This window comes from Equus asinus, chromosome 21 (genome assembly GCF_041296235.1).
Source record: "Equus asinus isolate D_3611 breed Donkey chromosome 21, EquAss-T2T_v2, whole genome shotgun sequence".
NCBI classification, from domain to species: domain Eukaryota; kingdom Metazoa; phylum Chordata; class Mammalia; order Perissodactyla; family Equidae; genus Equus; species Equus asinus.
Genome location: NC_091810.1, coordinates 29,506,779 through 29,520,822, shown reverse-complemented (window position 1 = coordinate 29,520,822; position 14,044 = coordinate 29,506,779). Strand labels below are relative to the sequence as shown.

Sequence of the window (14,044 nt, the reverse complement as noted above, 5' to 3'; positions counted from 1 at the left end):
GCACTTAACCGCTATGCCACCCGGCCGGCCCCTCACTGCAATTTTACAGTGATTAACACGTGGCAATGATAGCATCTTAGATACAATGGATTAAATAAAATATGTTCTTAAAATTAATTTCAGCTGCTTTCTACTTTCTTACTGTGACTACTAGAAAGTTTAAAATTACGGGGCTGGCCCCGTGGCCGAGTGGTTAAGTTCACACGCTCCGCTGCAGGCGGCCCAGTGTTTCATTGGTTCGAATCCTAGGCACGGACACGGCACTGCTCATCGAACCACGCTGAGGCAGCGTCCCACATGCTACAACTAGAAGGACCCACAACAAAGAATATACAACTATGTACCGGGGGCTTTGGGGAGAAAAAGGAAAAAAAAAATCTTAAAAAAAAATTTTTTTTAAAAATCTAAAAAAAAAAATTACATGTGGTTTGCAATGCATATACATCTACTGAACAGTACTGATTTAGAACATCATACAAGAAGCTATTTTGTAACACAAGGAGCACAAAACAATTTTAAACTTACAAACACAACATGATGTAGAGTATACAGGTACACTCATCTTAATAGCTGTTTTAATACTAGGTTAGTGTAACCAATATAAACAAAAACTTAAAATCCCTTAATATGAAAATATAGTTCCACTTATTTTAATTTCAATATTCCAGAATTAGATCATTTTTTAAAATTTCCTACTACGAAAATTGGTTTTTCCAATTACAAAAGTGATATCAACTCATCCACACTGGAAATTATAGAAAAGGACATACACACAAAAGAATCCATCATCCTACCAATGAGAATCAATATTCTGATCAGTCATTACTTCTAGGTATGTATATTAAATGGCATGAAATATTACTTAAAGTGGGATCATATTTATCATTTTCTAACTTGCTTTTTTCTACTATTATGAACATTTTCTTTTATTATAAATTCTTTCTAAAATTTTTAACTTTTTATTTTAAAATAATTACAGATTCACAGGAAATTGCAAAAATAGTACAAGGTCCCATATAATTTTCACCTACTCTCCCCGAAATGGTTGATCCTCTCGATTATAGTACAATATCAAAACCAGGAAACTGGCAGTGGTACTGTGTGTGTGTAAACAGTTCTACACCATCGTACCACACGTGTAGATCCACGTCACCCACTACAAGCAAGATACAGATCTATTTTCTCACCACCAAGATCTCCCTCTGGCTAACCCTCTGTAGTCACACTCATCTCCCTACCTCCCCCACCAGCCCTAACCCCTGGCAACCATTTATCTGTTCTCTCTGTAATTTTGTCATTCCAAGAATGTTAATGGCATCCTACAGTATGTGACCTTCAGAGAATGGCTTTTTTCACCCACCCCTTGAGATCCATGCCAGTTGTTGTACATACAAAGTTTGCTCCTTTTTAATTGCTGACTAGTATTCCATGGTATGGATGTACTGTTCACCAAGTGAAAGATATTTAGGTTGTTTCCAGTTTTAGGCTATTACAAATAAAGCTGCCAGGAACATTTGTGAACAGGTTTTGTGTGAACTTAAGTTTTCATTTCTCTGGGATAAACGTCTAGGAGTGCAAATGCTAAGTCATATGCTAAGTATATGTTTAGTTTTCTAAGAAGCTGCCAAACTATTTTCCAGAATAGTTGCACCATTTTATATTCCAACCACCAATACATGAGAGACCTCGAACGTTTTTAAGAGCTGCAAAATATTCAGGGCTATTCCATAGTTTTTAACAATTCCCTGCTAATTCCTATGTAGGTAATTTTCATTTTTGTTATAATAATGATGCAATTAACATACTTACGTAGAAATTTTTACATGCAGATCACACAAATTCCTAGAAGTTAAATTGCTGGGTCACAAGGTACAAATGTTTCAAGGGCATTTGATGCCATCGGCTATAATGGCCTTCAGAAAATTTAAGTCAACTTACACACCCACCAAGTGTCTGTGAGAACACCCATTTCCTCGCCTCACTGAAGTTTTTTTAATCTTTAAAATTTGAACCTGCCAAAAAGGGTTATCTTGTTTTGTATTTCTGTGAGTAATGGGAAGGTTATATATTTCTCTTGTTTCCTAACTTAGTTTGTAGTTATTTTATGAATTAACTGTTCATGTTCTTTGCCAACATTTTACTGGAATATCGGGTTACTGATTTTAAGATCTGGTTCTAACATATGCTGCAAAGAAACAGGTGTTTTAAATACCTGTATCTGAAATCCAATCCAAGTATTAGTAATGCAAGATAATAGCTGATTTTAGAACGTAAAAAAGATACGCATTTAGTTGATATGGTCCCCCAATTTATAAATGTTCCTACACTTCACATAATGCGTTTATTAAGGAGTCACCTCTAATGCCAATTCTAGATTAAAAACACGGTTCCTAGAATGTTGATCACTTACTTCTCTTAAGTTCACTTTGAAATGCCAAGATGTAATTTGTCCATAACAAACATCAAAAACTATCTTAGGCTTCATTAGGAAGCCTGGCTGCCTTCTCCTAAGGAGAATCTAAGGTCATCTAACCACGTAGTCCTCAAAGTGTGCTCCCTAGACCAGCAGCAGCAACTTCGCCTTGGAACTTTTAAGAAATGCAAATTCTCAGGTCATATGCTAGACCTACTTAATCAAAAACTCTGGGAGTGGGACACAGCGATGTGGTTCAACGAGCTTTCCAGGTGATTCTGATCCATGCTCAAGTTTGAGAACCACCACTCTAAACAAATTTAGTATAAAAACATTAGGGGCCAGCCCCGTGGCCTAGTGGTTAAGTTCATGCGCTCCACTCAGGCAGCCCAGGGTTTCACCGGTTCGCATCCTGGGTGCGGACATGGCACCACTCGTCAGGCCATGCTGAGGCAGCATCCCACATGCCACAACTAGAAAGGACCCCCAACTAAAAATACACAACTATGTACAAGGGGACTTTGGGGAGAAAAAGAAAAAATAAAATCTTAAACAAAAAAAAACATTAAATTTGAGTTGCCTTGTATACTTAATTGTTCTTTAATAGAGGTCTTGGGCAAAGTTAATTATACTACAGATATTAAGGATTTAATGATCTATTTTTGTCCTGACGCAAATTATAACAATCCAAAAACAAACAAAAACCACAGAAACTGGATTTTAACTTTGTTTTCTACAAATAGGAATCCTAAACCCACAAAATGTTCACAAAAATTTTCCCTTAGAAGAATAATCCACAATGAACCAAATAAACTAATAAGTCAGAACACATGTCTTTCAAGTCAGAGATTCGATTTGTTTCCTATCACACACGGCCTGATTTTCCCACTCCCACACAGAAGTACCACGCACGTCATTTTGAAAACTCAATAAACTAACACATAAAACACAGCACCTGGAAAACTACAGTTACATATTTCTGGTCCAGTGAATAAATAAATTGCTCAATAAATAAAAATAATTCTGGATGGCGGGACTATGGGTGAACTTTATGTTTTCCTATTTTGTCCCCCAATTTTCCATAATTAGCAAGTATTACCTTCATAACTAAAATAAAGGACAAAGAATCAGTGACCACACATAATGATAAAGAAAATTAACCTACAGAACATAAGGATTTTTAAATTTACCAATGTTCACTGATAATCTTTCTTTCCTTTATCCATATCATATAAATTTACAAGGTGCTGGGGTAGTACCAGATAAACAGAAATCCTGCCTTCAAACAGTTTACTGTAGTTTGAAATTAGAACTGAACATGAGTATTAACCCGGTAACAAAGCTGGTATACTAAACTATGGTAGCTATTTTCTATCCACCTAGTTAAGTGTCACATCTCCCTTCAAGTAACAGACCCTGCAGATGTCACAGCATCCCAACCACCAGGCAACAAAGAATGGTCCAGGAATTGGACAAGTTAACAGGAGACCTGATTCCTACAGTTCTTACTTTGATCCTAGGTTCAAATGGTATTCTTCTCATTATTAGCTATGTGAGGCAGTAAATTTGTTTTTTTGTTTTGACTTAAAGTAGTTTGAGTCAAATTCCTATTTTTTGCAACCCTGAATATACCTGCAGCACCTACGATATTAAACAACTTTTAGTTTTGTAGAAGACTGAAGAGAACAATGCATAAACCTAGTAACCTATGTATGAAATCTGATCTGTTCTTAGAAAGCAGTCACCAGGTCTGTTTTCACCCTTTGACTAATCACTGTGCACTTTGCGTTTTAAGACCCAAAACGCCGATGAAACTGGCATCCCAAATCATCTCTAATTTGCTGTCCCTCCCAAAGGCCATCAAAGTTTCATCTTAAATTGTAGTGCTCATGCTCTTCTAGAGAAAAACGTTCTGAACACGTTTCACGATGCTTTTTTTTCACATATCCCTTGCACTAGTTTTTTTCCCCCAACTGAAGGATAATAGATGTTCTAAATTGACAGAGGGAGGAAAGGAGAGGATGAAGTGATATCTAACCCTACTGAAAAATAAAAATTTCATCCGTTTACCTTGTGAGTTCAACTACTCATGATTTCTGAGTAACACAATAGTGCATCTGCATTGCCTTTACTGAGCATTCCTCTTTGGCACCACAGTCTGTGTCAATCACTGCATGGAACTGAAATTATAGCTAAATAAATGAACGAAGTGAATGAGTCAAGACTTCAACTTAACAGAAGTAATTAATCCAAACTACTCAAGAGAATAGTAATGTACACCATCTACAAGGTGTAACTAGCAAATTATGCGTGTGCTAACACAACAGAACTTACACAATGGACTGCATAACATTTCCAACAATACCCAGAATGTTCTGTAGCCATTTTTAAACTGCCTTTAGGTGCCAGCTTACAAGAACAGCCATCTAGTCCCTTATCACACCTCAAAATTGGTTCTGCACACTAAGATTGATCCTCTGCATTATTAACAGACTTTCAATAGGAGTTTTGGCTGCTTAAATTACCAAATGAGCAACCAAAAAGGATTGAGACTCATCACAGTTATTGTTATTTAGGTAAGTGTGCTAAAGCTCTGAAGCTCAAAACCACTCCAGGAAGTACTTTAAATGCATTGCCTACAGCCTCCAAGGCTGCAGTTCTGTATTTAATTTCCAGTACATGTTTAGAAAACAAAACCAGAAAAACAGGAACACTACTTTTAAGGACATACTTCATAAAGACAACTTTTCCCTAATCCAACAACATTACACACATGATATAAGCTTTAATATGAAAGAATATTTATCAGAACTCTTAACTGGAACAGTTTTAAAGGGACTCCAATTGAAACTCCCAGTCTTCATTTATTCTGCATACATTTACTGAACCCCGGCCAAGTGCCAGGCACTGTAATAGACACAGGAAAACAAAGCTAAGAAAGGTCCTGCCCTCAAAAAAGGTGAAAACATAACAAAGGGGATTAAAAACACAGTTCAAGTGTTATGATCAGGTATACATGATTGGAGGGTGATAGAACGGCTTCCTGAGACATCTACAAAGACAAAGAGGAGTCAGCCAGGAGATGAAAGGAAAAGCGTTTCAGAAGAAAATCCAGAGGAAAAGAATGTGTGAAGGTATGGAAATAGATGTCACAGCCCATGTTTGGAAAACACCAAGCAGTTTGGCATGAAACACACACACTGTGTGTGTGGAGGGCAGATGGGGTGTTGCAGGCTGCTTCTGGAAATACTAAAGAAAGAAACAGTAAAGGACCAAAGCAGAATCCCTTGTGATGCTTTGGATTTGGACTTTATTCTAAAGGCAAAGAGAACCAGGAGATAGTAATTAAAGTTGTCCAAATGGAGAGGCCCAAGAACCAGTTGGATTTTTTTGTCATGTGTATGCATGGACGGGGGGTGGTGACAGGTGGTTAATAAATAGTACCTGGAAATTACCAGCCTGTGGGAAGAAGTGGAAAGGAGTGGAGGACATCTGAACAGAGTGAAATGTTAAAAAGGAGGCAGGAGGGGTCAAAGAACTAACTTGTATCAGCTTGGACAACAAACCCTACATCCAAGAACAATAAGGGCCTCATTTAAATCTCAGATTTAGTGAGGCCTTCCCCAACATACCCCCATTTCTCACCGTCTCTACCTCCTCTAAAAAGTACTCAGGGTCTCTACCAAGTACTCATTCATTCCATGCCTACCATGAAGTTCACATCACTTGGTTATCTTTTAATGGTCTTATCTTTTCAACACGTTTGTTAGGTTCCTTGAAAACAGGAATTTTGTTTATTTACCCAATGCCTTAAATATAAATGACTGATGAACAATATTAGTGATGCAAGGCAAAAGTTTACTCCATTCATGTATTGTAGAAAGGTTCACACACCAGGTTTTATTTCTTTCACCTAATGATGTGATTTACGCTACTGCTGGGAGAAGACAGCTGTGTTTTAAGTGTGTGGATAATGAACACAAGTTGAAGAGAGAGCCTATCTACAGAATGTGTAAGGGTCTGCATGCAAAGAGGTGAGCTCTAAGATATTCTTAGCATAAAACAACACTGGTAAAATAAGCAAGAACCACACACAGCAACATGGATGAATCTCACAAACATAACAATGAGTGAAAGAAGCCAAACCCAGAAGTATACATACTGTATGATTCCACTTACATACAGTTCCAGAACAAGCAAAACTCACCTCCAGTGTTAGAAGTCAGGAGAGCAGCTGGGGTAGGGGCAGTGACTGGAGAGTGCAGAAGGGGCCTCTGGAGTTCAGGTAATGTTTCTTAATCTGGGAGCTGGGCACACAGGTGTGCTCGCTTTGTGAAAGTTCATCAAGCCTTATAATTACGATTTGTGCACATCTCCGTTATGTATGCTACAGTTCAAAAAGTTTACTTAAAAACAAAGAGGCAAAAAAGAGATGATGGGGAGTATAAAGGAAGATGCCACAAAGAGAAAAGGCCCTGATGATGGGGCAAAAGAGAAAGTGAGAGCCAGAAATATCATAGACTGTTTTATAGTTCAAGTCATAAAGGAGACGTTTAGAGACCTACCATTACCTGAAGTACTAACAAACTGAATTAGGGCCGTTAACTATTTTGATAAACTACAGCCACTTGAGGAAGTTTTTATCAATCTTGGAATTTCTTCAGTATCCACAAAAGCACAAAATAAATGCAGGCCACATGAATAAATAATACGTAACCGAATCCATTCAAAACCTCCCATTCTAGTAACTAATAAAGATACACTGGCAAGTCAGTTGGCCTGGGCTTAGTCTACAACACAGACCTAAGAAAAGCTGAGTAGCCTGTGCACAAAAGCTTCAACCCTCAATTGCCTGCAACCAAATGAGCTAAACGGCACAGGTAAACCTATAGAATAACTATCCCCTTGTTCCAAAAGAAAGCAGCATTAATGTTTCCGAAAAAGGCAAATGTCTATCTCAACACTGTCTATAAAGCAGCCACTCACTCAGTTCTCATGACTCTACAGTTCCCTACCCTGCTCAAAGGTCTTTGCAGCACTTGCCACTAGCTGAAATTATCTTATTTTTCTATTTATTTTCTCTTCCTCTCCACAGCATTTTAAGCTCCATGAGAACAAGGACCCTGGCTGTCTTTATACCACTGTATACCCAGAGCCCAGGTGGCTGTGTGCTCAATAAAAACTTGTCCAATAACCACAACTACCCAGGTAATTTACTTTAAGGTCAGCAAGTATACATAAGATCAAGTCAGTACCAATAAATCAGTAAGTCCAATGTAATAGCAAATACAAAATAAATTATCACTCTGTTTCTGGGTAAGAGTGATCTTTAAAACTGTACCAGCTCTTGTACCAGCTTTGAGGCTGAAAGGTTTGATAAGGTTTGATGGTTTGGAAGACAGGTAATTTTTCGAAGTATTTTATGGAGAAATTTTATGAAAGATACACACTACAATAAAACCAACGTGACCTAAGGAGCAAAACCAGGTGGTGGATGACCAGGAACCAAGAGGAAGAGGCCTGGCTCTGCTCCAGGCCAGGCACCCCCTCTACTTTCTGGGAGTTTTCCTATGTGAAAAGTATCACAAGATGACGCGTTTTTGAAGCTTCCAGCAAAGACCAAAACTTTCACGTATCACTAATTATGTGTTTTCCCCTAAAACTTCCAAAGTACTTCATGACTATTCAAGAGGTTTTGAGTTGTTAGGGTATCTGAATTTAAGGGGAGAAAAAGTCCAAAGTTACAACTGCAAAGCATCAGGGAGTTTCTGAACAAGGAAACGTTTTACAGACAAAACAACTGAGCGCCAACTTCCACTGCAACATCCTGAGTACCAACTTTTTTTTTTTTGAGGAAGATTAGCCCTGAGCTAACTGCTGCCAATCCTCCTCTTTTCACTGAGGAAGACTGGCCCTGAGCTGACATCCACTCCCATCTTTCTCTACTTTATATGCAAGACGCCTACCACACCATGGCTTGCCAAGCAGTGCCGTGTCCGCACCCAGGATCCAAACCCGTGAACCCCGGACCACCGAAAAGTAGAACGTGCCAACTTAACCGCTACGCACCGGGCCGGCCCCTCAACTTTTTTTTTAAGCTACACAATTTTATTATGCATCTAAAGTAAATTCCTCACTTTTGTCTGTAAAAATTCTAAAAATGAACACTTTTCAGAGGGTTAATATTCAAATAAACAGGAATTAAATAAACCACGATTTCAACTCATCACCATGATAAACTCTGGAGCTGAAGACCAGAAAAGTTCTAAATCTATGGTAATCATTCAAAACAAAAATTTTCCAATTTCTCAAGTGAGTGTGATTTAAGCAGTAGCTGAAGGTCAAAATGCAGCATTATCATCAAAGAACCAACCATCAAGAAGAGTTGCAGCAATGTCTTGGTAATTCTCACTTTACAATAAAGACATCATTGAATTCAGAGACATAAGACAACCAAAAGTAAAATACATTTAATTTATCACCTAGTCTAGGAAGTTACTCTGCCCAACACTCAAGAATTTCAACTTAACAGAACGGTTAGATAAATGTGTGAATCTGTGATTTTTTTTTTCTTTTAAAAGCTGGTGTCTTCTTTCACGAGGCTGGCAAAGTGGGCTGGGAAACACTACTTGAGCTATCACCTGGGAAAGGGATAGTGTTTCTTCCCCACCCACCGCCACTGTACATACACAGTCCTTTATCTTCTACCTAGCCAGGCCTACAGCACATCAGCATGGTGGGGAGGCAACCTTCCCAGTGCAGGTGACTCCTCCACGCTCTTGTGTTTAAAGACTGAAGTCTATCACAGAACAGGCACGAGGAAAGCATACAGTACGGTGGAAATGACCTAAAACTGGTTTGTGGTGATGGTTGCACATTTCTTGAAAATTACTGAAAATCACTGAATTGTAGATTTACAATTGATGAATTTTATGGTATGTAAATTATACCTCAATAAAACTATAAAAAAAATAACTAGCAAGGGGTTAAGAGTGGGATGGTATGGCTGGAAAATGGAGCGTATCTAAAAACCAAAGAGACCCAACACATAATTGATGATACATCCAAAATACAGATCTCTACTGCCCTCTGACCCCCACAGCTAGCCTATTAAGCGTTCCCTCTTTCTTCCCTTGACATGTTCCTTAGGAGCTTCTGACGACCTTCCTTTCATTCTGCTCTATCCTCCTCCAAAAAGAAGAGAAAAGACCTTCTGAGTCACTTTCATGATACCACCCGCAGAATTAAACACATCTGGTACACACAGGACTAGGGAAAAGTCAGCAGGTGATTTTGTAGAAATCAATTCTCCTTGTCCAGAAGAAATGGGGGGTGTGGGGGGGGGGGTGGGGGCACGATCTAATTGATTCCCCAAGCCAGACTGCTCCAGCCTCCCACAGCACTTTCTTTATACCCCTTAGAACCTTTGTAACTTGGATTGTGGTCATTCTGGTAGGTCTTACCAATCTTTTAACACCACCTTCCCCTCCACAATGTCTTGAGAAGCCTCTTCCACATTCTAGGAATTTAATATATCTTCTTTGGATGAGTAGCAATATTTTCCTAATCAATTGAGGAATATCAATCTTATCCTCAAACAGTAACTGTGTTCTACCGGACTACCACTAATTCAAAGCTGATATTACTTAGTTGACCGATAGACAACAATGACAATTATGACAAGAATGATGAACAAACTCCAAAATGGCCACTGGCTAGCCAACCAGCTAGGCTGTTAAATACGAACATCAGCTGAGAGCAATAAAACCCAACGTCTTTCTTTTTTTCTTTTTTTGGTTGAGGAAGATCCACCCTGAGCTAACACCCATGCCAACCTTCCTCTATTTTTAGTATGTGGGCCACCAGCACAGCTGGGCTGCTAACAGAGTGGTGTAGGTCCATGCCCGAGAACCAAACGTGGGCCACTAAAGTGGAGCACACTGAACTTAACACCACTAGGTCACCAGGGCCAGCCCCAAACCCAATTTCTACACCAGTCAAAAGGTTAAAAAAGCCCTTTTATCATTTAAAAACTATTCTAAAATCACAAACTTTTGCCTATTACCCAGCGTCCAAAACCCAACAAGTTTTCTAATGCCATCAGCGCAGAAAATGTCAAACCTCTGAGGTACCAAGAAAATTACAAGCAAAAAAAAGGGAAAAACATAGCAGTAACTAGTGTCACAACGAAATTAACCAACCGTTAATACACTGGACGGGACAGGATGCAAACCTGTCAAATTCACCTTTCCACATGAAGCCCATTCATAGCATAAAAAGCCAAAGTTATTTGCCTTCTGATTAATGATGACTTCCAGAATAGACCTGAAACAGCAAAATATTGGCAATAATCAAGATAAAACAAACTTAGGCTAAATACGGGTATGACGAGTTCCTAAGAGTTCAAGTCCTCAGATCTCTAAAACACGTGTTCAAGCCCCATTCAATCACAGACAGCAAAAAACTACATGAAGACCCTTAAAGATAGTAGTTGAGTTTCCTGTTCCTGAGGAGACTCTAAAATATTCTCATTCTTAATAATTTAATATATTTGTTTAAAAAACAATTTCACCGTCATCATCTATGACTCTGAAAAAACTTTAAACATCTATATTGTTTTTAAAGACAAAACCTTCCACGTGCTTCCAAAAAGTTGATGAGTCAGATTTTTTCATACACGTAGAAACTGAAATGCATTTCATTATGAGATGATTATTCCCAGCAATACAGCAGATGTAAACTTTTGAATTTGGTTTAAGTTTCTGTTCACCAGCAGACTTCTCAAGTTCTTAGGAGTTTCCTAGTCATTTACTTGAACATCATCTACGGTAACACTCAAAGCAAAACCACAATAAAGAGGTTTGGCCTCTGAGGGATTCTACACGTAAAAAAACATTACTCATAAATAAAATACAATCACTATTGCTTTAAATAACAAATACATTTCAAAACTTTCACGCAATTTGATGGAATTCCCTGTTTTAGATGGCAACACAAAATCTACTAAGCTCCCAAGGAGCGTTTCTCATTTTAACTAAATCCATTCTATGATAATACAAAAAACTGACATGAACTTACTTTAAAAACTAGTTATGGGGAAATATTTTTAGTTCTTGAGCAGTTTTATTCAAAGGTCTCATTACTTAAAGAGTTGCTGGAATTCACAGAACTGTTCCACAGGAACTGGACCAGTTCATCCCAGTTATATCCTTTAGGTTGCCAATACCCTATTTAACCCCAGGTAGAAACGAAGCAATGAAACCCTAATGGGACGGGACACACTCACTTGGCCAAGGAACAACATCCAGACAGAACTATGGAGTACTACTGCACAGTCGTGATATCAGAATGCCACCCATTCAGAAACAAGTACTTGATGAAATGAGGCTCTTGGCATCAACTTTAAGTCTTGAAGGATCCGCTAGGAACTCACTCACTCTCTCTCACTTTCACATGTACAGATACCCCAATGCCTGCCCATTCAATAACACCCAGGAATAGTTTAACTTCAAATTCTAACATCACTGAAACAAACTCCGGATGCAAGCGAGAAGGTGACTGGAAGAGCACAAAATCAGCTTTGCCATCTTATCCAAGCATATCTAACTGTTAAATCTGGAGTAGTTCAACTCGTTTTGATACCAGATGCGGTTTACTACCTTCACCAAAATAAAAACGAATTCTTTAAACATTCTTTTCCTTACAATACAGCTTTAAACACAAACTTCAATATAGTCACACTGTTCATTTCACCATTTTGCAAAACCGTTCTCCATCACCAACCACTCTACATAAGCTAATCAGACCAAAAAAAAACCAAACTGACAGCTCAGCCTTCCCAAAAATGCACTTTCTTCATCAAACCCCAACATTTATTTTGAAGCGCAAGAAAATAAGAGACATTTGCAGCTCAAGGCAGGAAAATACAACCAGCCTTACGGTACTACCAACAGGAAATTTCCCAGAGAAGAGAAAAATAATTCAGGACAAGCAAATTAAAAACACTCCGCACATGACAAAAATAAAAAAGGTCTAACGTCCTACAATCCATCGCAAAAGCACCGCTCCCTCTCTTTTTCGAGCCCATACCAATAAGCCAATGGACACAAGTGTCAAATAAATCCAGCGTCTGTTTGAAACAAGACGAAAACCCGGAAAAATTCCCTCCCATAAATCATTTAGTGAACACGAGCCTTTGCGCCCAACACGAAATACACACCGCCAGAAATGCACATCACCCACTCCCCCCCACAAACGCAGAAAAAGCCGTCATCAACAAGTTGGAAAGAGGGCAGAAAGTATAGCTCACCACCGTCTCCCCCACCTTAAGAGGAAAAAAAGAAAAGTGGTCCTTTAACAAAAGGTAACAGAGATCTGCCAGTACCTGGTGGAGGTGCCTTTCCTCACATCGCAGATGCTGCATTTAAAGGCTTCCGCGCTGTTTCTGAAGGTGCAGACACTACAATCCCAAAAGCCCTCGTCTGCGGCAGGTTTCGCTTGTCTCTTCGGCCTTCGGGGGAGCGAGGAGCGGGGGAAAGGGGAGGGAAGAGGCAGGGAGCAGGAGAGCGCGAGGGGGAAGAGACAGCAAAACACAGGCGCGGGTGAGCCGTCGTAATTTCGCAGGAATCCGGCGCTGGAAACTTCGCTCGGGCGACCACCCACCCACCCTCCTCGGGGACGGAGAGAGGCACCGGGGGAGGGGACGCGGCGCCCCCGCCGGCGCCCTGCCACCTCCGGCCCGGGCCGTGCAGCCTCGCGCAGCAGGCGGCGGCGGCGGCGGCGCCCCGGGCAGGGCCGCGGCGGGCGCAGGAAGCGGGCGGACTTGTGGACTTGAGCGTGGGGCTGGGGGGGCCGGCAGGGGCGCCGCGGGCCGGATCTGGAGGGGGCGCGCAGGGGCAGCCCGAGGCCGGCGGCGGGGAGTGGGCCGGCGGCTCCCCTCTCCCCTCCCCTGCTCGCGCCCGCCCTCCCTCCCTCCCCACCTGGTTAAATCTCCCTTTGTCTGGGAGGAGTGGCGGCGGCGGCGGCGGCGGCGGCGGAGGGCGGCTGAGGAGGAGCCGCCATGGCTGCGGCGCGCACGGCCGCCGGCCCCGAGCGGGAGCGACACCACCTCCCGCCGCCGCCGCCGCCGCCGCCACCGCCCGCCGCCGCCGCCTCCTCCCGCCCCCGGATCTCCATCTTAGCAGCGCCTCCCCCCGCCCCGGGTGGCTCCGGGGCCTAGTCGCCGCCGGCCCCCGCCCGCCCCCAGCCCTCCCTCCCCTTCCGCCCCCTCAGCTCGGAGCAGGTACCTGGTCGGGCTCTTCTTGTCGCCCATGGTCATGGATGGGCTGTACCCCCGCCCCCCCCAAAGCCGAAACCGGCGCCGCTCGGAGGAGAAACGCCGTCCAAGGAGTCGTCGCGGACCGGCCCCCCTCCCTCCCCCGCGCCCGCCCGCCCGCCCTCAGCCGCTGGGGCTCGAGCTCCGGCCGCCGCCGCCGCCGCCGCCGCTGCCAGTCTCCGGACGAGACTAGTCCCCGCCAGCGCCGCCTCCGCCGAGTGACTGACGAGGGGCGGGGCCGGGCGCCGCGCGTCACGCGCCGTGCGGCCAATGGGAGGGCGGTGGCGGGCGCCGCGAGGGCGGGGGCGGGGCGCGGG

At 42.0% G+C, this 14,044-nt stretch overlaps 1 protein-coding gene across 1 annotated transcript in view; it reads right to left on the bottom strand.

Annotated features, from left to right (window-relative positions):
• The window catches only part of RYBP (RING1 and YY1 binding protein), a 74,163-nt gene extending 60,319 nt beyond the window's left edge, over window positions 1-13,844 (bottom strand). The window contains exons 1-2 of the mRNA XM_044754387.2: window positions 13,699-13,844; window positions 12,798-12,923 (exon numbers count right to left, since the gene is read on the bottom strand). Of these exons, the coding sequence (XP_044610322.1) occupies window positions 12,798-12,923; window positions 13,699-13,730 (158 nt within the window). The 5' untranslated portion in view covers window positions 13,731-13,844. The remainder of the gene's footprint in view (window positions 1-12,797; window positions 12,924-13,698) is intronic.
• Between the last annotated feature and the right edge of the window lie 200 nt (window positions 13,845-14,044).